Source organism: Rhipicephalus microplus, chromosome 8 (assembly GCF_043290135.1).
Source record: "Rhipicephalus microplus isolate Deutch F79 chromosome 8, USDA_Rmic, whole genome shotgun sequence".
NCBI lineage: Eukaryota > Metazoa > Arthropoda > Arachnida > Ixodida > Ixodidae > Rhipicephalus > Rhipicephalus microplus.
The window spans coordinates 3,204,674-3,232,132 of record NC_134707.1 but is presented as its reverse complement, the minus strand read 5'-3'; the positions used below and the strand labels follow the sequence as shown (position 1 = coordinate 3,232,132).

Here is a 27,459-nt window from a genome sequence, read left to right as displayed (position 1 = left end):
ATACCGCGTAAGATGATCGACGCAGACGATTATCCAACGCTTCTTATTGTTAGATAACGGAAATGGACCCATAATGTCAATTCCTACTTGTTCAAAAGGTGTGCTGGGTGGTGTTAATGGCTGAAGGGGACCTGGTATAGCGGTGGCCGGGCGCTTGTGACGTTGGCACGTCTCGCAGCTAGCGACGTAACGCTTCGTTGTTTCGTACATCTTGGGCCAGTAAAAGCGCTCCTGCGTGCGGTTCAGCGTTCTAATGAAGCCGAAGTGACCGGACGTCGCATCGTCATGCATGGCACGTAGAACTTCGGAGCGAAGGCTCTCGGGGACAACTAGAAGAAAACGTGCTCCAGGTCTAGAGTAGTTAGTTTTATAGAGCAACTTGTCTCGGACCGTAAAGCGACCGCTGTGTTGGGAGGCACGTGCGGCGGCAAAAAGAGGATCCAAGTTGAGATCGTTGCGTTGTTCTCTCTGGAAATCAGCCGCGTTGGGGAACGTGCTTGTAACAGCAGCAAGGCAGTCGTCAAAATTCTCAGCATCGCAGTCAGTAGTCGCAAGAGGAATCCGGGAGAGGCAGTCTGCGTCAGCGTGACGACGGCCACTCTTGTACGACACCGTAAAGTCGTATTCCTGAAGTCGCAGCGCCCAACGTGCGAGGCGGCCAGAGGGGTCACGCAAACCGACCAGCCAGCATAACGAATGGTGATCGGTAATTATCTTAAATGGCCTCCCGTAAAGATAACAACGAAACTTCTGTACAGCGAAAACAGCTGCCAGACATTCCTGTTCCGTAACTGTGTAATTGCGTTCTGATTTGCTCAGGCAAATCAGAACGCCTGTAGTCTGTTACAATATTATGTTGTTGTGCCGTAATAGACGCGTCTTGTGTTCTATCGTGAGCAATATGAGCCTGAACACACGAGTGCGTGGCGAATAACCTCGAACTCTACACCTGCTGATTCGTAACGTACGCTTTCATAATCAAAGTAGAAAGGGTGGCGCACTTTCCCTTGCTGTTGACACTCCCGCCTCAATATTGTTGCTGCAAAGTGCAGCTTATAGCATGTCTGTGGCTGCTAGTGGTGACCTGACCTGACATCAACACGCACAGCCACAACCAAACAGGCTGTGCAGCTACAAAGACATGGAGGAAGGATGTACAAAGGTATCGGCTGTGACGCAGCCTGTCGTGATGCGCAGGGCATGCTTCGCTGAACATTTTGATGTGCATATCTCTCTTTTGTTTTTGAGGCATTTTATTTTAGTGTCATCATAGCAGGCGGTCTATCGCACGCGATCAGCTGCCATTTCACAGCAACAATCATGTGGGAGTGCGAACAGTCAGTGGAAGAGCCTGGGCTCCTGGGCGTTTTCCTCTACTGTTTCGGCAGCGCCATCCACGCATCGCGTTATCTTGGTTTTGAGGCCATTCGCCACACGCTCGCGTTTTCGAGCTCATATCGCTCGCGATAGTACATCCACCGCCTCCTAGATTTCTCTTGCCTGCCGGATGAGCGCGAAACGCCCATCATCTATGGCGGCGCTACCTACGTAGGGGTAAGGGTCATTGTACTTGGCATTTGAAATAGGCAATATTGGCGTTTGCTACTAATTTCAGAGGCTGCTAAATGAGTGCAAAACGGCTGTCATTTATAACCGCGTCATTTACATAGGGTTAATTATAATTACGGTTACACCTTTTAAAATTTTTTTACGTTATTTTTCTCGCATATAAGTTTTAAAAACGCAAAAACTGATTTGAAGACAGCCCTACTTAGGTAGCGCCACCACCATAGTTCCGACGACCGCCGCTTTTCAAGTGACCGCCGATAATCCGGCAGGCAAAGGAAATCTAGGAGGTTATGGTACATCCTAAAAGATGTATATAAAAAATGCGGCATCGCTATTGGCTGAAAGTGGTCACGTGGTCTGAACATAATTTTGGTTTTTCGTTTATTTTTACATAGCCTCCTAGATTTCCCTCACCTGTCAGATTATCGGCAGTCACTTGGTAAGCGGCCGTCATCGGAACTATGGTGGTGGTGCCACCTAAGTAGGGATGTTATCAAAAAGTTTTTACGTTTTTGAAACTTATATGCAATAAAAATTACGAAAAAAATTTAAAAAGGCGTAAACTTAGTTATAATTACTCTACGTAAGTTACGCCGTTATTCAACAAGCAACTCCTTCAATACAAGGCATAGCCTCTGAAATTAGTAGCAAATGCCAAAATTGCCTATCTTAAAGGCCAAGTGCAAAGACCTTTACTCCTACGTAGGCAGCGCCACCATAGATGACCGGCATTTCGCGTTCATCCAGCAGGCAAGGGAAATCTAGGAGGCTATGATTTTTATTTCTCTCTAAGCAAGACGGCGGCGCGCATAGATGCTAGATCATCAATGCGCCAGTGAAGCTTGTTGAAGCCGTACCACAGAACACCTGCTAGCTTGCCGTACGCCGTAGACATTACGCTGAAACGTGTAGACTTTTCGCCAACATTGCCGATGAAACAGATTGTGTTCTTACGCAGCTCGTGTGCTCAGATTTTTTTTTTATTATGAGTTCGTTTGGGCTGCTGGCCAGCGAAGAAGGTGCGCCGCTTGAACCAACGTTTCTAGAACTAGCTAGAACCAGGTTCTAGAAACCTTGGCTTGTACTACTTCGGATGTCAGTTGTTTCAAGGTAAGTGGGTTGTTTCACCTGTGGAATTTGCGCTGCGGTCTTCTGTTCCGCGCTCAAGCTATGACGAGGTCAATTGTCGTTTTGTGACGGGGTGCTGTTTCTCGCTACACCGCGTGTTCCCCCAAGGGTCCTTTGCCATCTTATTTATCTTTATATGACGCGATGCACTGCCTTCCAGCTAGCGCTCTGTTAATGCGCCCAGTGCTCATGAAACTCGCGTAATAGCCATCGTGAGGGCGCAACTAAACACGACACACAGGAGGAGACAGACGAGGACAGTTGTATGTAGTACAGTAGAGTGGTTGGAGCCTAGACGTTCCCAGCATTTAAGAAGGACACGGTAATGCGCATAGCGTGGGCCTTACCACATTAAAAAGTAGATAGTGCAGCTGTCCCTTCCAGGCTGATGGGAAACTAACACCAAGAAATGTTTGGGGCTATTTTGAAAGAAAAAAAAAATATGAAGCAGGAAACGGTACATGCCATCTTAATGCATGTCTCTGTCATGTTGAATTAGATAAGCATTTCAAGCAGTATAGTCCACTGTTGCCCATGCGATCAGAATATTGAAAAAAAAGTGTATTCTGAAACACAACCTGGCTACTGAATTTGAAAACATAATTGCACAGCACAGACACGTGGTATTTGCAGACACAGTTATTGGAAATATTTTACGCATTCTTTATTACTATCACTGAACATGTATTCAACAAAACTGTTGTTGGTACAAATATTGACCAATGAACTGCAAAAAATACGCTTTCCAACAAAGAAAAGCTAGCAAGAAGAGTAGTGAAATAGTACACAGTATGGAAAGAAAGCAAAAAAAAAACAGGCATGTTCACTTGTTCAAAAAAATGCACATCTGAAAATGAAATAATTTGTGAGTCACTGCACATGTCTGTCTCTTTATGTCTCTATCTTTGTTGAGTTGAGTTGTTTAACATGTTTAACAAAATAAATATATCCATGTACACTTGTATATAATGTCACAAAAAGTGAAATTAACCCGCAGCTTCTCAGTTTTCTGCTGACAGCCCTAGATTTCTGTATAATCTTGATATCAGACTTCTTGACATTTCCTTGCGACACAAATTTCGTTTGCTAATCAGTATGGCTTTCCCTTATGCTTCCAGATGCATAAATGTTTCATGCATATTATGTTTACTATCAGAAAGAACTAGCCATGTGATGAGTTAATAAAGAACTGGTATATTGTAAATTCTAACAATATACAACATGAAAGACTAGGCTTTGCATTTTGTTTAAACAAGTTTCGTTTAAGGGGACACTAAAGTCAAATAACAATTTACGTCAGAGTGAAATCTCAATGTAATACAACATCTCAAACGACAATATTATCAACAGCAGTGCCCTACTTACTAAGAAATTAAGGTAAGTGCGCATGAATACATGCATGCGCCACCGTAGGACATTCTCAAAATTATACCAATCATGTCAGACGAACCGCCTACAATTAATCATTAGTAATCGATCTAGCAGCACTAAATAAAGAATCTTTTTTACATCAAAAAGTTCAATAAGATGCATCTTGTTCATTTCTGTTTGATCCGTGGAAGAAATAACCGCCGGACGTTACCATGGTGAGTGCTGCGAGTGGTTCAAAAATTCAGTTTTCGCGGGTGACATAGGATGGACATCGTTCGAGTGCAGGGAAGCCAGCCGCAAGATAGAATTTGAGGAGAGATTGAGAAAAATGGGAGAGATGCGTTGGGGTTATAATAGTTTTTAGCTACTTGTACATGAAGAATGTTGATCCTAAATGGAGGAAGCGAACTCAAAAATTGTCAAACAAGTATTTAGACAACAGCAGAATACCAAGCCAAAAGGAAAAATCGGTTAAGAAGAAGGTGAAATGAAGAGAGAGGGGCATGTGGAAAATTGGAATGCTTACGAAATCATCACTGGGAGGGGGGCCTACCGAACTTTCAAGCAGAAAAAATCTACGATAATCTTTGGGGTAGTTCTGTACTGTTCGAGGCCAGAACGGGAGTATTGCGTATCATGACATACTGAGCTAAATATGAAGGCACAGACATGTTATGTAGTGCAAGTGAAGAGGTGGAGGAAATGGCTGAACATTCAGATAACGTTCAGTAAAGGGCTCCACCCTATAGTGCAAGATGATTGCGCGGAACGTTTTCAAAGCATTTGGGGTATAGGGACAATGATAGCAAAATAGACTTTAAATGGGTAGAAATAGCCAGAAGGAGGTCAACAGATTGGTGGTTACAATCAAGGTGCGAGTGAAATTCAATCCTGCAACACATAGTGATAGTACTTAACTTTATGGCTAAGTGGCTTCAAGTCCTGCGTGGTCGATTCTGCAATTTGACTAAGTCTTGTTGGAGTTGCTTGAATCAAGGTAGATACTAGAAGCCCTTGATCATGATCCACTGTTTGCGTCTAGCTCAATGAGTCTTGTGCATGCGACAGTGTATCTGTTGCTGTCATTTGCTTGCCTGGTACATAGGTGATAGTGATGTCGTATAGCTGTAGTCAAAGAAGTCGCTGGATTCTTGGTGACAGTTTGTTAAAGTCCTTATTTTGAATACCAATCAGTGGCTTCTGATCCGTTAGCACTGTGATGTGCTGCGCAAGTTTTTTATTTTTGTTTATTTTTTAATTTGTGCAACAATACAAGATTGTCATGGTGCTGGCGGCACAAGGTGACGTAATAAACATCACCTGACTATGCCTCTAGCATCATATAGGCACTAACTGCACAGAATAATCACGTGCGTATGGCAAATAATTAACAAAAAGTACTAGCACGCATAAATGACGTGTAGACAGTAGTAAAATTGCATAAAAACAGAAATTCGCCTGTAGTGAAATCTCTCACACGCGAACACAACAGCCAGAAGCTCTTTTTCTATTTGTGCGTGTCTCTGCTGCGTGTCTGTGAGAGCTGCTGGTGCGTAAGCTACAGGCCTTTCTTCTTGCAGTAGCACTGAAGCCATTCCATAGGAGCTGGCATTGGCTTTGATGGATCGAAATAGCAAAGCACTGGTGCTATCATTAGTTTCGATTCGATGAGCTATATGGTGCCGGTATGTTTATTTATCAGCTACTGCCGGCTGTCTTTTGGGAGCCATGGCAGGAGTGGGTACATCACATTGCATCATTTCAGTCGACAGCCGAAATAAAAAAAAGAAAGAAAAACACACATATGTATAATGATAACAACACATGCAGCCGAATGTGAACTCAAGACGCGAACATAAAAAACAAGTCCAACAGCATTTGCAATAATACACTGAGGTATGACACAGGAGCAATAACACATACAGGATCGAGTGATTGAACACCCGAAAGACGCATATAACATTTCAGAACATGAGTGAAACGGCCAACGAACTAAATAAGCATGTGAACCGAAAGACAGCTTACATCAACAGTAGAATACCGCGAAATAAATGGTTACCCGCAAACATTTGAAGCTGAAAAAGAGAAAGAATCACAAGAACTGCGCATAACATCACAGATAATCTTGCACGGCATTTGTGAACGCATGAACTGATGATAGGCCGACTATGTCACATGGAAGCTCGTTCCATTCCGCTATCGTTCGAGGAAAAAACGAAAATTGATACACCTTCGTCTTAATGTTGCTGCGTCCAGTGCCAGTGAACATTCGTCTTTAGTAGTTGACGATTCTGAGAAGTTGGGAATAAATTTAGTCAGGTAAGTTGCCATTTCCAAAAATATTTGCAGCTTTTGCTTGTTACATGGCAGTGTTATAGCTTTGATGGCTTTCACTTTATCCGGATCTGGAGCGATCTCTTGAGGTGAGAGTTGGTGACCCAGGTGCGTGATTGTTGTTAAACCCAGCTGGAGCTTGACCTTGTTGAGGTTTAGGTGGTTGATGGGTCCTACTGTGAGCACATTCCTGAGGTCTTTTTCATGCTCTTCAAGGTTTTGTGATGCGACCAGAACGTCATCAAAGTAGGGCTTGATGGTAAGTTGCCGTTCGAAGATGCTGTAAATAGCTTGTTGGAAGAGCTCGGGAGCTGTTGCGAGGCCAAATGAAACACGAAGAAATCTGTATCTTCCACAGGGCATCGTGAAAGTACACAAACGTGAACTCGCTTCATCCAAGACCAGTTGGTAGAACGCACTTTTTGCGTGAAGTACAGAAAGTGCTTTTCGACCGCTCAAGTTTGTGAAATGTTGCTCTACCACAGGCACGTGGTAATTTTGTCTTTTGATGGCCTTATTTAAGTTTCGGGGATGTAAGCACAGTCGGACGCTGCAGTCTTTTCGTGATAACAATCAGATGAACCCGCTCGGAAGGCTCTGTTATTTCAGTGATGATTCCATGTTGTTGCATTCGTTGCAGTTCTCCTTTGACTTCATGCTCTAATGTGCTTGGTACCTGGCGTGGAGCTGACACCGTGGATGTTATTTCTTTCAGTTGTATGAAATAAACTCCACATAGTTTTTTGATGCCCTCAAATACATCCGGAAAGTTGTTGAGCAGTCGTCGTTGCTTTGCTGCACACGTAGCTACAGTTGTTTGCTGCAGTTGCCTTCTTGTTTCAGGGTCTTGCATGCGTTGGCGTCTAAAATTGGCTTCAGCAGTTGGCTGACGATGAGAAATTTTAGGATGCACATTTATTCTTTGCATTACTCTTGTCTACGCTGCCAATGTCAGCCTTTTCTAAATGCTCTCGCATTTTACAGATGTCTCTTCGTGTTGCTCCTGGGTAGATATAAACTGTCAATCACCTGTGGTACATACCCGCCCAGGGTATAAGAGTATATGCCCTGGGTGTACGTGATGGGATTGTCACATTCTTCATGTCATTACTAGAGAGCCCCATCGTGTTGGTCTAATGGCTGAGGTGTTCGGCCGCTGACCCGCAGGTTGCGAGATCAAATCCCAGCTGCGGCGGCTGCATTTTTGATGGAGGCAGGAATGTTGTAGGCCCGTGTGCTCAGATTTGGGTGCACGTTGTGATGAGTGAAGAAAACGATGACAACGACGGAAGTGCGGGGCAAGGCGCGTGGGATTTTGAGCCAACTGTGCGCGTGAGGTCAGCCAATCAGCTGATGACCTGTCGTGGCCCATCGAGGTGGCGTACCACGATTGGGCCACGTGTGACCATTACGTGGCGGTAAGCTTTGTGGCTGGGGACGAGCCGAAGCAGCGGCAGACGGGAGACAGCGGGCCGAAGCGTCGGACGCAGGCGATCCAGGTTCCGGCCAGGGAACGTGGCTGTCCACGCTACTGCCGTCCAACTACCAGCTGGAGTGACGTTGCCGGCACGAGTACTGCATCTCGGGTCGCGGCCTGGCCTGCTGTTCTCTTCCTTGCCGAAGACATCGCGGGTCTCGACGAGGTGTCTCCGTGGTCAGACATTCGGCACAGCGACATACGTGGCCTGGCTAATGGTCACGGTTGCGCCGAGCATCGCGTCTCGACGCAAGCTGTTCGCTGGACGGGCTGGCCATTTACACGCATGGAGCATCGCGTCTCCGATGTGGGTTGACTGCTCCGTAGTCGCACCCACGCCGTCAAACGCCGTCGTCACCAGAGCATCGCACATCGGCAAGTGAGCGCATTCTACAGCGCCTTTCCACCGCCTCCTGCCCTGCACCTCATTGGCATCTGTCGTACCACCGATCTGGCCCTCAGTTGGTGCAGAAAGGAGCTCGAGGGTTGAGGCCACGAAGGCAGACGAAGCGGTGCGCCGCTGGAGAGGACGAGTTCCTGGCAGCGTTCCTGAGCCGGACGTGGGACCCGTACGTGTCGGCCAGGTCGAGCTCCGGTGTGTCTGTTCGAGGTCGAGTCCGTCGGCCTGTACAAGGTCCAAGGACGGGGCCTGCTGAACGGCTCCTGCCTGGGTGCAGTGGCCGGGAGCAGGTTCGTGGGCGAGGCATACCGGGTGTGGTCCTCGTGAGCCGTGGCCTGATCCTGGACCTCAGGAGTTGCGACCCTGACTGCTGGGTTGGCCGCGACGTCCGACTCAACGGCACTGCACACGGTAGCGCATCCGTGTGCCGTCAGCCGTTCCAGCCGTGCCACCTTTGCCCTCGCGCACGTCGACGACCGCATCATGTCGGGACGACGGGGACCCAAACTGTGAGACAGCGGTTTCTTCTTACGAACCGACAACTATACGCGCTGGACACTGAGTTAGCGTAGCCGTGAACTCTGCGCATATTAATGGCGGTCTGACTCTCGTGCATGTTGCGTGATGCTTGGCGTATAGGGTTGGATATATAGTTTTATTTTCTCCTGTCACTTCCTTCTCTAGTGTACAACATAAAGCTTCCTTTGTTCGCTTAAATTGTTCATGGTAATCCTTTCTCGTCCGCTATAAACAAACATAGTGACGAACGTCCTTAACCATTACACACGTTAAAGAACCCCAAATGGTAAAAATTTTCGGAGCCCTCCACTACGGCGTCTCTCATGATCATATGGTGGTTTTGGGACGTTAACCCCCACATATCAATCTATCAGTCGTGACCAGAGAGTCATTTTTGTCAAGCCATCTTATACCTGTGTCACACGGGCGTGCAAAAAGTCTTTTAAGTAAGCGGTCTTTTACGAAGCTGAAAGACTTTTAACAAAGAGGTGTTTGCGGCGCAGACACACGGCAGCAACGATCTCCTTTTAGAGTTTTCGTTCGAAGACGCTAGCGAAAGCGTGGCGCTAGCAGTTAAAAGAGAAGCAATGAAAATTAAACGATGTATCACGATGTACAAATTAAAGACTTGTCGCACTGCTCGTTTCTTCAAATAAATTTAAGAGTAAGAGATGAAGAAACACCAATGTGAAAGTTTTTTTGCACTAGATAAGGAAGCATTCCCATAACTCGCGACGTGCACAAGTCCGTCTGGCACCACTGTGCTTTTATTTACCGTATTTGTTTTTCGCTGCTCTCGACTGCTCTCGACACGGTATGGGCGACCGTACGGGAAAAAAAGCGAGGATCGCAAGCCTCACGGCCTGCCTTCTTGCTCTGGAAAGCGAGGCAGACGCTGCAAAAGCCGCCAAGGAGAGGATAAAGCAGCGCAAGACCGAGCGTCACCACGTGATATTGCCGACGCGTTGTAGCTGCTCACGAGAGTAGAAAAGGAAATAACCATTAAAAGAGTTCATTACACCTTCTGCAGGATATGAAATTTGTTTTTACAAAGAGTTTTGGTGACAGAAAAATAAGCATTCGATCTTTTTTTTCCACCACTCGAAAATTGCTGGCGCCCACTGGTTTCGAGGCTACTCATTCGGAGCCGTAAATGAGATCGACGAACGCCGTTTACGAAAAAGACCGCTTCTGAAAATGAGTTCACTCTGTGCCGTGTGTCTGCTGTCAGGAACTCCTTTTCGGAAAAAGACCGCTTACTTAAAAGACTTTTAAGTGCCCGTGTGACAGGGGTATTACCCTCCCATATCAGTTCTGGTTTACCAGAAGTTAAGCATGTGATTACAAGAGCACCCAGACATAGGCGGCTAGATAGATAGATATGTAGATAGACACACTGAAAGTGCCTGCAGTACGCAAAGAAGTGCTTTACGTTTGAAAACTTTATTCCGGGATTGTGTGTTTTTTTTATTTGGGAGGTGCCGGGTTTAGTCCCCAGTGCCAGTACGAGGCTAGTTTTTCTTTTTTACCAATCACATCATACTAAAATATAACAATAAAACAAAGCGAAAACAACTCTAGTGCTTAGATATTTTGCACTTAAACGGACAGGGCCACGGTGCTTGATCATTTATGTTTCATCGCCAATCTAACCATATCCGATTGTCATTTGACTGAGTAGAACGCTGGGCATTCCGAGTATGTTGAGGTGCTGGTCGAAATACAACTGTTTGTGTAACACAAGCGATATACCATGAAGCAACTGCAAATAACGTGCATTGGGTGCTGCATGTCGCTTACTTTTTCTGACGGCAGCTTTTTTTTCTGTTGTTGTTAGAACAGCAAAAACGGCACACTGGTTTCCCATTGACCTTTAGCTGGTTTACATCGCTATAAGAGCAAAAACAAGCCTCATTTTGAACTAAAACATGCTAAAGTTGTTCGAAAACCCGTCAGCAAGCTCCAGAAAAAAGGGAAGTGCTGGTTCTCAGTACGGTCCTCTTCGCTCAACGGAACTGTTCCATCGGCCGAGGAGGACCGCACTGGCAATTGGCGTTTTCCTCCTTCCTGGCTCGTGCGCCTTTTCGTTCTTTTTCTCACATCTTGAATGAGATTTACAGAAACCCCACCTTGTGCTTGCTCATCTCTAAGTTCATCGGTGGTGGACTCACCTGCCGGTCCTGTGTGGCTAGTCTCCTACACTGTTTTCTACTGGTCGCCTTCGCCTGGATGTTCCTCGTGGGGTTCCAGATCTGCACGGTCCCCATGGAGTCCATGGACCGCCACCAGTTACGCCTGTGGTGGTTCTGTAGCCTGGCATAGATAATTCCCGCTGTCATCGTTTCCATCGCAGCCAACATCGATCCGTACTGGTTCAGCACCTCCAGCTACTGCTGGCTGGAGTCGCTAAACTACTTCATCCTCAGCTGCGTCGGGCCTTGCGTGGGTGTTGTCTTTGTAAGTGCTTGTTTATGTTTACAGTACTTTAGAATTGAAAAGCTCCCGAGAAAAGAATGCACTTGGGTGTCTTTGAACCCCTAATTAACATCTTAAATTATTTTTTTTTTTTCAAGTTGTGTACCTGATCTAAGTTAAGGTCTATGCGAACAGCTTCTTTTTGAAGCCTCTGCGTGACATTTAAAAAGAACATGCAACTTATATATGCATTGAAAGTATATTGGTACTAGACACCTTATAAAGTTTGGTTGATGTCTTGGGTCTTAGCAATAAATCAGTATGTGCTGCTGTCTATTTTCTCATGCAATCTTACCATTCATGCAATCTGGTATCCATTCAAAGGAAATCTCTTCCGGGGTAGCTTAAAGGGGTCCTGCAACTCTTTTTGAGCATGGTCAGAAAATGCTGCCGATCGGTATTAAAGGCTCCCGACAACACGCGAGCGAAATATTATAGCGTGGCACGTGGCCTGGAATTCCAATAAATTTATAAAGTCAGCTAAAAATAGCTTTCTTTTCTTTTGACAAATCACACAGTATACCCAAAAATTACCCGTAGCAAGCCTATCTATCAACCATTGGCTGGTTTGAACGCGGCGCGCTCACCGCCGTGGGAGGCCGCTACTTGTCTACGCGTACGCGCGCGATCACACTGAAAAAGTTGTGCATTCGAAGAAAAAGAGAAAGAAAAAAGTGCTCGAGGTCACGAGGCTCGCGTGACATTTCTCTGTGGCCCTACCATCCATCCCTCCCTGCTTAACTTCCAGCGCTTTCATCGGGACGAGAGAAGAGAATGCAATTGCAGCACGCGAGAAATCTTTGTAACTTCACTCGCACTGGACGGATTCTTAAAAACTTCGCGGCATTGAATTCATGAGGCAATAAGCTCTTCCAGTGAATTAATTCCATGGTTACTTGAAAAAGTGTTTCAAGGCCCCTTTAAGATGTGTGACAAGGAGGATTGTTGAAACTGGAGACAGTGTAGTGCTATGGATTATCATCAGCTGGCATCTGGATGGCAATTTCTGATAATGTCGAGAAACAGTAACTTTGCAGTATTTGCAAGCAGTCTCGTCTCCATGGTCTGTGTCATCTTCCTGTGCATCTCGGCCCATGTCCTGTGTCAGCAAGGGAGCACCACCACTGCAGTCAAGTGCATGGAAGAAGCCAAGCCTTGTAAAGTTTGATACGTTATTTCTGTCTCGTATTACAATCAATAAATCAATCAGTTTTATTTTCATTTACTATCTGCTGGAACAAAACGAATCTATCTGCAAAGCCATTTGTACATGATCACAAAAAAGTGGTATGCACTGCAGGTCACATTTGTAATGTCATGATGGGTACGTGCAAGCATACAGTACACTCTGATGTAGTTAGATAAACACCATCATCAACCATTTACTATTGGTAAGACATATTTGTAACGAACATGGATATAGTATATTATCCTGTCTAACAAAGTAAGCATGGAACTTTTGCTGTGACAGCATGTTGTGTATTTATTCTTGTTACCATTATCAAAAGTACCTAATACGTTTTCCTATTGTGTGTTGGAGGGGGGGAGCATTGTAGAATGAACAAATGACAAACATTTTATGCATGGGATATGCAAGAATTTGCTGTGATGGGCTTGCAAAGTGTTTGTTTCATGACACACTGTATTCTGTCATCGGCTACCTCCTCAGCCTAAGCAGCGGTTCATATGTGAACACAAACACTTTAGTTTATCCACTTCAAGACGTGTAATGTATTTTTGTTCCTTTTTTACCTTCCAGAGCGACATTTAGTGGGCTCTCTTTCTGGAGACAATCATGCCCCTCGCCTGGGTATCTGGTATGTCGTCAAGTACACGGCCATGTCTGCCTCCTTGTTCTGCATCTTCAACAGCCTACAGGGGGGCATACATACGTACTCTTATTCTGCTGCTGGAAGAATGAAGTGGTAAGTAGAGCACTGCGCGGGCGGATTTTTCCAGCCTTACCCGGCACAGCCCGAAAACTTCATGCTCGCGTTCGCCCAAGCCCTGCCCGGTGTTTTTGAATATGGCCCGTATCTGGCCCGGGCCCGAAAAGTCTGGGCCAGGCCCGGCCCAATCCGTTTCAGCAAGGTGCGCCTTGAACATAAACGAGGCATTGTCCACTCTTCGGTTCTTGTGGAGGTACCTTCCTTATACAAAATATATTCTAGTAAGTGTTTTGGAGCTTCTTTCGATGTCACGACATTATCTGGTGCACTTTGTGTACTTTCCATTAATTACTCCCGTAAAACTTTTGCGAAATATATTCAAGGTAATATATATTATATTTGTAGTCATAGCTGGCTGTTTCATGTACATAGTGCTAACCACAAAATCTTAATTTTGCATTTCAAAGAACCACTACAAAATATACTACCCACATAAGGTGGAAAAAATGGCAGACACTTTTAGTTTGAGTCTACATAATTTGCATGCGAGCCGGAGCTGATGAGTAAAAATAACATGTCTTCTGCAAATGTTATGTGTTATGGTCTTTCTTGCGCAACATGCACATGGACGAGAATAGACAGACACCATGGTTACAATTTATTACGCCATGCAATAAAAAAAATCGCAGCATATCCACGAAGTGGTGATGAGTGGGCGAAGCGTTCGTTTGTCCGTGCATTCGTTTGCCCGTCCGTCCGTATGTCTGTCCGTGCAACCATCCGCCCATGCGTCTGCCCGTCCATCCGTGCGTCCGCCCATGTGTTCATGCAACTGTCTGTTTGTCCATCTGTCTGTCTGTGAGTGCATTCTGTGCGTGACATCTGTCTGTCTATCTGTCCATCCGTCCATTCGTGCTTCGGTCCGTGCATCAGTCCATCTGTCTGTGTGCTCGTCCGTCCTATTGCACACAGTTCTATTGACTAACGCCATTCAGGAAATGAGTCAAGAAATTGTGAAGAGACAGCGCCATCTATTATACTATATGGGAGAATCTGCTAGTTACACCTGATGCAGGATAAGGTTAGACTAAGAAGAGCTTCGCCTCTTAGTCTAAAAAACACGCTCTAGCTACTTCTGGGAGGGATACATCAGACTGGGCAGCGTTACAAAAATTAAAGCTGTCGTGCTTGACTCCTCGGCTGTCTCCAAGTACTATGTTTTTGAGCTCAAAACAAGGTTGTTTTCCTCACCCTTCTTCCCGAGTAGCCGCCACTGCAGTTTCATAATCTGTTAAAATGAGCTACACCCATTAGCAAGCGTTCCACCGTTATAAATTTAGGGGTGGAGCTCCTTAGTGTGTGGGTAATCCACTCCTCTAAAGTAGTAGTAGTAGCAGCAGCAGCAGCAGCAGCAGCAGCAGCAGCAGCAGCGGCGGCGGCAGTGGCGGCAGTGGCGGCGGCAGGCAGGCGGGGCAGGGCAGGGCAGCCACCCCCCACCTCTAGTTTATGAATCGCTCAATAGATGGCGTAGTGTGTATATGCTATATGCCCTTGGAAATAATCACTAAATGGTGTTAGTGGTTTTAGTATAGTTGGCAGACAGACAGACAACCAGTCGGACGGACGGACGCTTCATCCCACTCATCATCATTCACTCCGTGGATATGCTGTGAATTTTTCTCCTCTGGAGATGTCTATCGCATCGTCTTTTTGTGACGGCCTTCAATCTTTGAAAGTATTTTTTGTGGCAAAGTCTCTCTGGGCGCTCAGCACAATACCTGCAAATCCTCCCCTCAATAAACAATGCTCACCTGCAATTTTCACATTATTTGCATGAGCGTAAAGAAGTCCTAAAACAATGTGTCTTCAGTATGCAGGTGTCTCAAAAGCCTCGGCATCAGTTCACCACTATCTGTTTTGAGCGTTACTTCCTTATTGTAATATGAAACTGTGCGATAAAAGGATGGAATGCCTTCAGAGATGTGTTAGCCGCAATGTCACTTCAAATATGTGCACCGCACCAACCTGCACACATTTAACGATGACAATATACCTTTTCACGTAAAAGTCTCCCCCGCAGCCACAGGCGCAAACACTGTGGAATCTGTTGACTTGAAGCAGCTTCGATCGGGACACACTATCGTTTGAAAAGATGAAGCTATTAAGCGAGCATTCAGCAAAAATCGCGCCCATGCATCACAATTATTACGCACTTGTTCAACATGTAGGTGTCGTCTTAGTGACCACAACCGTTCACATTTCTCAGCGAGACTGCCATAAAGGCCACCACGACAACGGCATTGATTCATGTCACTCGTATTGAGGTGTGCATAGTACTTATATGGTAGCAGCCTGTCAGGCCAGTTGTCGTCTTACGAAGTTGTTGAAGGGCGGGCTGACGCCAAGAGTGTCTTAGTCTTCAGCTCCCTCTTCAAGTTGGACTTTGAAGGGACTCTACTGCTTCGTTCAAAAGAGGCGACAAACACAACCGGGCTTCTTGTACCTGTTTCGTGGAGTACAGCTGACATTTTATCAGTGGCGCATGTCCGTTTCAGATGCGAAGCAGCCGAACTTGATTCGGTGTGAGGTGTGACCACCCTTATAACGCATGCGCATCCGCTCCCCCTCCCTTTTCTCCCCTACACTCCGCGCTCTTTTGTCTGCTAGCGAGTTTCTTGATTAAAGAAACCGACTGATCGCATTGCACAACCGCTCACTGGCCACACCGTATACATAGGCACTGGTTCTTGGCCTCTAAGATAATGCCTGTGGGAGGTTTCTTCTGTACGCTGTTGAACAATGAAATTCACAGTGTGCGCATTATCTAAAAATGGACTGCAAACCTCTGTGTCCGTTTGGAGTCTTCTATCTCTCATTGGCCATTAGCAGCGATTAGCATGTTTCAGTAGGAAACACCAGTCCATGGCTGTGTGCTTTCCGCCGCCCCAGGTTTCTCTCCCGCGCAACGCCACGCTTGAGTGCAAACGTCGACGTCGCCGCTAATGTAAGCGTGAGCCTTACCTCTTTGCATCCTCACATGGTTTCCTTAAGCGGGGCATGGTGTAATTATTTTTCTTGTGTGGCTTCATACATTTAGCACAAGGTTGAACTGTTACTTTCTTCAAATAAATGGCAACACCGCCGTGATCCTTCGCTGATGTCTTTGGTAGTGCAACTTCTTCGCGACCATTTGGGAAATCGATAGCTTCGTTGAACCCTCTTATGTCAACGTCCTGCTACGGCAATGTCTTTTCGGCGATAGTACTGGTATCGGGCTCTGAAACTCATTGTGACAAGTAAGAATCATCCCTATGTCATGGACATCTTCGAAGGACGCAGATATGACTGCTAGCATAATGTCTAACTTGCTCCTCGACAAATGATGGTCGTTGGGAAGTAGAATGGCAATTAACTCTCTTTTATCCGACACCCACTGTTATTTGGCATCACTTTTCCCAATCGGTCCGACCCAATCATACAGTAGACTTACACCGAGTTCACAGTTGGCACTTGGGAAAATAACTCATTCGCCAATCGCTTACCTTCTGCAATGATGACTTTGTGAAAACCATTTGTCTTTGAAGGTTCAATGATGTCACCACAGATAGAAGGAATATTGACAGGTTCTATCTTCACTAATTAGGACAGTAATTACAGAAATTAAAACAATTAACCTTTTAACCACTGGAAATAGCTGCTTGAGTCAAATGGGCGAGTTAAAGCTCTTTCTACGAATAGTTTATAGCCACTTCGAAATTTTTGAAAGGCAGCTGCTGGTAATCACACGGAGCAATGAAATCTGGCTGATTTACCTGGCGAAACCGAAACCGGCGCACCAAACAGCCCCTGTCAATCACTTTGAAAGCACCCTCAATGATAAGTTAACGGTTTTAAATTGTGCATAAAGTTAACTATTTAATTTATTTAATTACTGCCATGAATAATGGTTGTGCACTTCTGAAGATGCCTTCTGCCGAAGTAAAGGGAACACCGCAGGTAGCATGCAGATGCATCCTTTCTGTAATTTCTTCAAACACCCAGTATATGTGACCTGGGCCTAATACGGGCCTGTCTCAGGCCCGGGCACGACCTGAGCTCCCCGATCCAACAATGTCTTACCTGGGCCAGCCCAGGCTTGTGCAGTGCTCTAGTGGTAAGCATGGAAATTGACAAACCGAGCCAGTTGGCTTGCATTTGTTGTTGATTGTATAGAGCACTCACAAAAGCCGAGGAGAGTGTTGAGGGATAATGAGGCCTTTCCTGGCTTCTGAACATGTGCAAGGGAGACGAACAGATCCTTGCAACTAAACTAGCGAGACGTCCTCCTAATCCTGCTCATGTGCATGCTGCATCTACAACAAAGTTGAAGGATAAACGGGATGCGTTCTGTCCTGGAGGCAGCACATGCACATGAATGGGATGAACAGGATCAGCGCTGTCTCTTGACTTTGGTTGTGAGACGAGGCATCTCCATCTCATCTTGTTCATGCACATGTCCTGCATCCAGGACAGTGTTATGGGAAATGTAATGCCCTGCCCTGATTGCAGGACCTGCGCTCTCTCACAACTATTCAGTTGTGAGACACTTCGTGTCCTTTTTATTCCTTATCCTCGTTAATGCTGCATGAGCTAAACAAGCTCCTGTGCATTAAGCGTATATTTTGAGAACATCAGGAATCTGCCACACTGAGCTATGGAAGAGGCAATGCTCCTTTGCAATTGGAACATAATTTAATATAAACCTTGCACTAGCAGATCCATCACTATGCAGACAGCTACCATCTTGGCTACAGTCTTTCTCAAAAAAATGCTCATTCTTGGCTGATTCGATCTCCCCATTCATATACTTCTTATTCGGATACCAAAAATGCCCTATTTGGGCCTGCGAGACAAGGAAATACGTTTTGTGGGCGACTGATAAACTAATATGTAGTCAAGTTTGATGCATTTAATGAGAGTATAAAAAAAGGTGATGTTTGAAAGTGCTACTATTACTGGTGTAGTGGAGCATACGCACCAGGCGCCGAGTACTTCACATCCTTGGATCTGCGTTCTGGGTATTGGCAGGTGCCAATGGCTGAATGTGATCGCCCTAAAACAGCCTTTGTAACGCCAGATGGCCTGTATGAGTTCAAAGTCATGCCATTTGGGCTCTGCAACGCGCCTGCGACGTTTGAACGCATGATAGATACCATATTGCGGGCCCACAAGTGGAAAACTTGCTTGTGTTACCTAGATGACATCGTAGTCTTTTCAGCTGATTTCCCGACACATCTTCGTCGTCTCCACGAGGTTCTGGCGTGTCTAGCTTCTGCAGGCCTACAACTTAACACCAAGAAGTGCCACTTCGCAGCCCGCAAACTAACCATCTTGGGACATGTCATCACAAGAGACGGTGTTCTTCCGGACCCCGATAAGCTTCGAGCTGTCGCTGACTTCCCCATGCCCACATCACTGAAAGCCCTAAGAAGTTTCGTTGGTCTTTGCTCTTACTTTCGTCGCTTCGTGCGCAACTTCGCGTCCATCATTGCACCTCTGACTAGTCTGCTTTCCAACAGCAAAGGTATATCTGCATGGTCACCTGCATGTGACGACGCATTTCACCAGCTGCGCCGCCTGCTGACCTCGCCACCTATTCTTCGCCACTACGACCCTACTGCTGCCACAGAAGTTCACACTGATGCAAGCGGCGTTGGTCTTGGCGCAGTTTTGGCACAACGGAAAGGTACCCAAACCGAATACGTAGTCGCTTATGCAAGTCGCGCTCTTAAGAAGGCTGAATTGAATTACTCCGTGACAGAGAAGGAGTGTTTGGCCATAATCTGGGCGCTTACGAAGTTTCGCCCGTACCTTTACGGCCGTCCTTTCGATGTGGTCACAGACCACCACGCTCTATGTTGGCTGTCCACCTTGAAAGACCCGTCCGGACGTCTGGGCCGTTGGGCACTTCGATTGCAGGAATACGACATCCGTGTCGTATATCGTTCCGGTCGCAAGCATGCGGACGCCGATGCACTTTCCCGATCGCCATTAACACCAGATGTGGCTTCTCTGTCACCCCCTTTTACCACCTTGTCACCACTCGACAGCACTGACATGCTTTCGGAGCAGCGTAAAGACCCATACCTTGCCTTGTTAGTCGACTACCTTACCGATCCATCTTCTGTCCCTTCCACGAGAGCGGTACGCCGGCAAGCAGCCCACTTTTCCTTACGTGACAACATTCTGTACCGCCGCAACTACACGCCTGGTGGTCGGAAGTGGCTCCTTGCTGTCCCAACTCATATGCGCTCTGACATCTGCATGAATTTCCATGCAGATCCCCAAAGTGCTCACGCAGGTGTCCTGAAAACCTACGAACGGCTGCGCCAACGCTATTACTGGCGAGGAATGTATCGTTTTGTGCAGAAATACATTCAGTCTTGCACCACTTGCCAACAGAACAAAACACCTCCGCGGCACCTTACCGGCATGTCACAGCCGCTGCCGTGCCCGGCTCGCCCATTCGACCGCGTGGGTATAGACCTCTATGGCCCACTCCCATATAGTAGCTCTGGAAACCGGTGGATTATTGTCGGAGTCGATCATCTGACACGCTACGCTGAGACTGCAGCTCTACCGGCAGCGACCGCCCACGAAGTTGCACTCTTCATTCTCCGCAGCTTCATTCTACGCCATGGTGCTCCGCGGGAATTACTCAGTGATAGGGGTCGAGTGTTCCTGTCGGATGTCATCCAAGCTATCCTCGCTGAATGCAACATTATCCACCGGAAATCTACCGCATACCATCCACAGACAAATGGTCTTACTGAGCGGTTCAACCGCACACTTGGCGACATGCTGAGGATGTACACCTCCTCCGACCACACTAACTGGGACGCTGTATTGCCCTTTGTTACCTTCGCTTATAACACCGCGACGCAAGCGACTACCGGTTTTTCTCCGTTCTTTCTATTGTACGGCCGCGAACCTTCCCACCCCCTTGACACTATACTACCGTACCGCCCTGATGCATCTGAGTGCTCCCCGCTTTCGGAAGTCGCCAGATACGCTGAAGACTGCCGTCAGTTGGCTCGGTCTCTGACAAGTGAGGCTCAAGGTCTACAAAAGACTCGACACGACGACGCTCACCGCATAGCTCCTACATTTCGTGCTGGCTCCCTTGTGTGGCTTTGGGTGCCCCCGCACGTTCCTGGCCTATCTTCCAAACTTCTGGCCCGGTACCATGGTCCGTACCGTATCATTGACGCGACCTCCCCGGTGAATTACATCATCGAGCCGTTAACACAATCACCAGATTTGCGCCGTCGAGGACGCGAGACCGTACACGTCGACCGTCTCAAGCCCTACTACGACCCCATCATTGTGCCTACTCCCTGAGTCGCCAGGATGGCTACCCTTCATCCCGGGGGTATTGTAGTGGAGCATACGCACCAACGCGTATGCGCCTTCGGAAGACAACAAAAAAGCCCGTGCTCTGCTTGCGCGAGAGTTTGTGCCGCCTCTGCCAGACTTGCCGTACGCCCACTTTCCGTTGCGACCTCGCTGCGACTTCTCGGCTCGAGTAAACGTCATCACACTGGGATTTCTGCTGAACAGACAGGAGTTTTATACTGATGTATCAGGTCACAGTCTTCGAGCAAATCCTACCAAATTAGCAATACTTTTGCAATGTTTTTTTTTTCTAACTTTCTCTAGAAAAGTAAGAAAACAAAACACCACCCAGTATCTTTTGCGCTTTCTTCCGTCGTGAAGCATAAAGACGTAGTTCCGTTTTTACGCCCTTCCAGCTGCATTTCAATGGGAGGGGAAAAGGCAGTGAACGCCTATGCTTCACATGCACATAAAATAAGAACTTAATTTCCTGCATAGCCTGCAGTGCAGCTTCAGCTTGTTCAAGGGGTACCGACTAAAACATTTTCAGTCGTAGCTTTTTGGCATCAACTGAAAGGTCAAACACCCCAGGGCATAAAATATGTACGGCAGGGTGTGAGTGCTCCCTGAAAAAGTAATTACAGTATGTTTTTAGATGCTAGTTTCAGTTCCTACTGTATTCTGTTGCAACATGGTACGAGCTTCTCATCATGTGCTTGTACTGAATAGTATCGTAATATTCCCGCTGCTGCTCCATTCATGACTTGGTTGGTGACTCACAGGTTGCCATTTTTAATGTTTTTGGAGTCATACAAGTATAGCCATTTTGAATGTTCTGGTGCCTGACATAATTACAACTAGTCACGCTGGTGCATGAAACACTAGAATTAACACCATGCTAATGTTCGTGTCAGTAGGTGCACCTTGCGAAAATGGCGAAAGTAAAGTATCTTATCATCATAATAACATATTTTAGCTGTGAAATAACACAAACACAGAGTGGCGTCGCGGCGATACCATGATGCGGTCTACAAACCCGATCATGTTTTTCATACAGGTGCTGCTTGGATTGCTGCGAGTCCCAGCGGGACTACGACCGATCGACAAGGGCCCAATATTGCCAGCCATGTTCTCGGCCACCGATCAAGAAAAGCTGACGGCCGTGGTGTTTCATTGGCTAAGCATCATTCCTGGAGGAGCGAAGATGACGTCATCGGACCCACCAGGAGCGCTGATGGATGCATCTGTCAACGGGACTATAAAATGGCTCTTCAGCACGGCACTCGACAGTGGGCGTGGCGGCGATGCTATGATGCGATCTACAAACACGATCATGTTTTTCGTACAGGTGTGTAAACGATACAGAAAGTGTTATTCTAGCAATAACATTTGCCTTATCTTACTGCCATGCCCATGGTCAATGTGCGAAGTGATTACTAACATGACTCCATGTTAACATCTCTGCTTTCTGTTGTTACTGAGTGGCGACGTAAAAACTAATCCAGTGCCAGCAGATGGCCATTGGTCTAAGCAACTAAAGGCAATCACGGATGACATAAAGAGAATTTAAAAAGAAAATGTGTCACAAAACAAAAGCTAAGAGCAATCAATAAGAAGCTTGAAATATTAGTAGATTGGAGAAGCAGGTTTCTGATTGCATAAAACGAATAGCGGAATTAGAAAACAACATCAAAGGCATGAACAAAAAATCAAAGAACTAGAAAACAGAATTCGGTGGTCAAACCTGATTGTCTACGGAGTTGAGGAACAACAAAATGAGTCATTTCAAAAGCTTGATAACTTTGTATCGAAGGCAATATTTGAAGGTACTGTCAACATAAAGACTGCAGGTACTGAGCGTATCCACCAAGTTGGAAGAACTAAAAGGGAATAATAAAACAGGCCAATAATTCTTAAGTTGCTTCATTATCGCGACAAGGTCAAAATAAGTACTCCAGTCTTGTTCTATACTGAAAGGGAGCGGTTATTCACTAAGTGAGGACTTCTCGTTTGGTGTACGTGAAACTAGAAGGAAACTGTGGAATATCACGAAAGAAAACCGTGATAGAGGAGAAAGGTGAGGGCTTATTTATGACAAAGTTTAGATCAATGGTCGTCTTTTCACTTTGGATGAAGGCAGCAAAAATATTGAAGTAAAAAAAGAAAGCAACCACCAACAGCAGAGTCTTCTCGACGAAAACGCCCACAACTCTTTTAAATGTAATGTGCAAAGCCTTGTGAATAAGGCAGACCAATTTGAAGCACATATTGGCTCTAAAACCTGATATTGTTACTGTGAGTGAAACGTGGCTACAATCTAATATATGTGACCATGAAATCGTGTCACCGAGTTGCACAATTGTCCGCAAGTAGGAACACTAGAGGCGGAGAAGTAGCACTTGTTTTACGGCAGGGAATCGCTTACCCTACGCGGTCATGCTTGAAGTAAATGGTGTCAAAACAATTTGGTGCAAGGTTCTCTTAAACGACGGTTTTGTGTACGTTGGTGCCATTTACAGGCCCCCGAAGGCTGTTGAAACGTACCCAAGTCCTCTCCTGGATTACGTGAATTCGCACATGCTCGGTGGCAGGATTATTATGGCGGGTGACTTCAGCCTAACAAATGTAAACTGATCCTCCTTAAGTCCAGGTCCTCGGTCGAACAATATAGTGACTTACTTCTTATCTGCTTTCAGTCTAACTTGGCTTGTTCTTTAAAATACACGAATGCAAGGCGCATTGCACTCAGTGTGAGATCTTGTATTTGTAAGTGATAATTTTTCCGCCGATGACGCAAGTGTTGAAACAGTTGACAACATATCGGATCACAGAATAGTTCTATGTACTTTCCCTTTGACGGTTCCAATATGACAGTCTAACTCAGTAAAATATGTGCTATTTTTTAACAAAGCAAATGATGGGGCAATAATTACCTACTTTTCCCATGAGTATTCCAATTTTTCAAAGCTATGTGCAGATAAAAATTCAAGTATAGATGAAGTATGGGCACAGTTTAAACATGATATTATGCACTGTATATCTGACTTTATCCCCAAGCGATAACAGGTTTGAAGGAAGCACAACCCATAGATTACCTGTGACATTATTCACTCCAAGTGCAAAATCAAGCATGCAAGAAAGACTAAAAAAATGCTAGGAAGTGCTAGCTCTCAAATAGCAACGCTAACGTTAACCTTAAAAGAAAAGGTATTAGACGCAAAACGGCACTTTTATGGATGCACTCTACAAAGGTTTTATCAAGAGGACACCCAATAAATTCTGGTGATACATAGGCATTAAACGGACGTTACTCAGCGTTTCTCCTTCGAACTTTCACAATGAAGTTTTCCCAAACCAACCCAATTAGCGTTTCTGGCTGAAAAGGGCAAGATAAAAGCAAATAACTTCAATTCATACTTTTACGCAGTTTTTAGCACTGATGACTGCCTAAAGTTTATACCGGGTTCCCGTCACGTTGGCCAAGGCAGATCGCTTCCATCGTTGAATACTGCAGCTTCCGGCATACTTTCACTGCTCTTAGAGCTTGATGAAAAGAAAAGTAGTGGCCCTGACAGAATACCAAACGCCTTTCTTAAAAGCTTTGCTGAACCCATTAGCAGGTACCTTCACCTTATATTTACAAAGTCAATTGGTAATTGCCGTCTGCCGGCAGACTGGAAAATCGCGACCCTGTACACAAATCAGGTGATACTTCGGTCCCGTGCAACTACCGGCCAATTTCTTTAACGTGCACTAGCTGTAAAATGCTTGAGCACATTATAATAAAAGTAATGACTAATTATGTAGAAGAAAACAACCTCATCTGTTTATCTCAATATGGGTTCAGAAGTGGGCTATCTACTGTCACTCAACACACAGAGCCTATACACGACTTTGGGCTGGCAATAAACGATAAATCGCAAATTGATGTAAATTTCTTAGACTTATTTAAGGCTTTCGACCGAGTGTCTCACTCTAAATTCATCACTAAACTTATAGAAAAACTAGGCAATGGTCCAATAGTTGAATAGATTAAGGATTACTTTTTATATTGCTATCAATTTGTGCACTATATTGCGCATACTTCTAACACCGTTAAGGTCCTTTCAGGCGTGCCGCAGGGATCTGTCCTCGCCCCGCTCTTGTACCTCCTATTCATAGATGACATTGTTGAAACAGTAAACGTTAAAGTTAGATTGTATGCAGATGACTGCATAATTTACAGTGACATCAAAGACATTGGCAATCAGGTTGCCCTCAAAAATTCTTTAAACGTCGTAGCCCAGTGGTACCGAGACTGGCAGATAGTTACTAATTCTGAAAAAATGGATGTGATGAACATGTGCAAAAAGAAAATCAAACTATTATTTTAGACTCCCTCGGAGATGTCACCCTTTGCACAGCAACTCAGTATAAATATTTAGGGCTTTTAATATCGTCTGGCCTTAAATGGACAGCGCATGTACAACAGGTGACAAAGAAGCCAATGAACAAGTTGCTAAACCGGACGTTACGTCACGCTTCCGCCAACACGAAGAGCTTATCTTGCATTACTTTTATAAGATGAATGTTGAATACACGAATATAGTCTGGTTTCCTTCGACAAACAGTGACATAGATATCTTCGAGAACGTAAAGCTCAAGGCGGTAAGGTTTATTTTTAACTTCTTTAAGTGAATGGATTCCCCCTCCGAACTTCTGCACTGAGCAGAGCTGCCTACGCTCTGTGATAGAGCAAAAATACACCAATTAAATTTTTTTACCAATTTTTTAATGGTCAGTTTAAAACTAATGCCCCAGCCTTCGCCGTTAAAAGGAAAAAGGAATAGTGCCTCAAAAACAACCCTAAATGTACAAAGAATACTTTTGTAAAACAACACCTTCCGTTTTTCATTTTTTCCCGTATAATAAGAGAGTGGAATGCACTGGATTCAATCACTGTAGCACAGCCAACACTTCAAAAATTTTTAGAAAGTATTGAAAATTTCGTATGGCGTCTCTAAGTTCTGGCTAAACTGCTAGAATATGGGTGAAAGCTTTCACACTTCGTTTTATTTTCTTGGATCTCTTGGTTTTGTAGGCCATATAAAATACGTTTTTTTGTCGTGTAATATGGGGAATCCCATTATCGCAACACTTGCAGTAAAGATGTTACTGCTGTGTGCGTTTAGTTTTTGAATAGTTTGTTCTTCTTGTTGTTATTGTATTGTAAACATTGTACCTTGCTTGTACAATGTTTGTATTTTCCGCTCCTCATGGAGGGTTCACGTTATTTTGTAAATAAAATTTTAAAAACATAACGAGAAGCACAGGTGACACTTCCGGCTAAGTTAGAATGAGTGCAAATCCAGAAATAAATATACAACATAGACATGCGCAACCTTCACATAGCCTTAGGCTATTAAACTACCGAACAATCTCTTTTCTGATAACTACAATACCACGGACATGTCGCTGATACACCTTTCTCAGTTCCTTTTTGTCCTAGGCTTCCACCAACCCAAGTCCAGCTTGATAGCTGCCTTTGCCTAGAATCTTGACCTCTTTAAGAGGTGGTTGATAACTGCAGGTTTTTAAATGCATAGGCAAATGCACCAAGCTTGTCCTATGCAGTCCCTAATGTAGAATGGCCAACTTGCTTCAACCTGTTCCTGAAACTTTTAACTGTGAAATATCAGTTCTGATGTTTAGTGGGCTAGTCTACAACTGAAGTTACAGATGTGATCTTTCTGCTTTGAATATACAGCTCAGCTGTGTCACTCTAGGCATTGCACAATGCTGCCTGGTGTGCCACAATGGCAACTTGTAAAGCAGCGAAACAGCATCTGCCTTCTGGGACTGGGCATACTTTAATGTTCACTTTTCTAGGCCATGTTTGATGTACACAGCTCTTCCATACCTGCTGGGATCATTATCGAACTGCGCGAGTTTGGTTCGAGATTAATGTGGAAGGAGGTCCTGGTATCCTGAAAGGTTTCAATAAAGTTCATTGAGGTAAGTTAATAGTGTAGACAGCAGCTGACAAGCAAATAAGGTGCTAGAAGTAACGTTTCTTCGTTTGAAATGTCGCAGAATTTGTCTAATTTATTGGAATCCTTGGTAAAGCTCTTAGAAAGGTAAGTTTGGCCACCCTTCCTTACTGGCTGGTACCAATCGGGGGCACAGCCTCTGGAGTAGCAGTTTCCCCCGTATCCTAGCAGTCCCCTTAGCTCATTTCATTCCGAGTGCATCCACTTTCGTTCAACCGCTTACCGTTAGTGGCGCTACCCACTACATGTTCGTCTGCTACTCTTTTCCCGCCGTGGTACCCATATTTCCCGCCACGGTACCCATAACGCAGCATACTGCAAGTGGCTGGCTTCTCCTCAATACAGACCGTGGGAAAATTTTTTTGCCCGTGTTTGACCCCTTGGGACGAAAAAAATGAGCAAAATAGCGTGGCGCTGTTTAAATTTCCCGCTGCCGGGTCCAGTCTGCGAAGTTTAGCAGGTAGAGACGCATCGACACTACGGGCAAAGAAACCTCAAATTTTTCGTAGTGTCGATGCGTTTCTACCTGCTAAACTTCGCAGACTGGACCCGGCAGCGGGAAATTTAAACAGCGCCACGCTATTTTGCTCATTTTTTCGTCCCAAGGGGTCAAACACGGGCAAAAAAATTTTCCCGCGGTCTGTATTGAGGAGAAGCCAACCACTTGCAGTGTGCTGCATTTTGGGTACCGTGGCGGGAAATTTAAAAATACCTTACGCTTATCCGTTATATATCGTCCTTGGGTAGATTAATAATGGCTGGGCCGTGAACGTACATCATGTGTATTCTTTCAGTAACGTTGCTGCACATTAACCTAAAACTGGCACCAATCGGAGGTCGTCTTATGAGGGGTATATATATTTGATCGCAAGTATATTTCTTTTATCACTTTTT

At 45.4% G+C, this 27,459-nt stretch overlaps 1 protein-coding gene and 1 long non-coding RNA gene across 3 annotated transcripts in view; both read left to right on the top strand.

The window, feature by feature from the left end:
• The window catches only part of LOC119163948 (Gustatory receptor 68a), a 93,924-nt gene extending 68,088 nt beyond the window's left edge, over window positions 1-25,836 (top strand). Inside the window, exons 9-11 of one of the 2 annotated variants that reach the window (XR_012885436.1) lie at window positions 10,950-11,255; window positions 13,033-13,198; window positions 21,594-25,836. Coding sequence is in view for 1 of the 2 variants with exons in the window: in XM_075870770.1 (XP_075726885.1) it covers window positions 21,594-21,693 (100 nt within the window). In the remaining variant the exon portion in view is untranslated. The remainder of the gene's footprint in view (window positions 1-10,949; window positions 11,256-13,032; window positions 13,199-21,593) is intronic. The other variant, XM_075870770.1, reaches the window with a different exon arrangement.
• On the top strand, window positions 855-8,996 carry LOC142768770 (uncharacterized). Its single transcript, XR_012885439.1, has 2 exons — window positions 855-2,679; window positions 7,570-8,996. It is a non-coding gene; the product is annotated as an uncharacterized LOC142768770 (long non-coding RNA).
• Window positions 25,837-27,459: the final 1,623 nt, after the last annotated feature.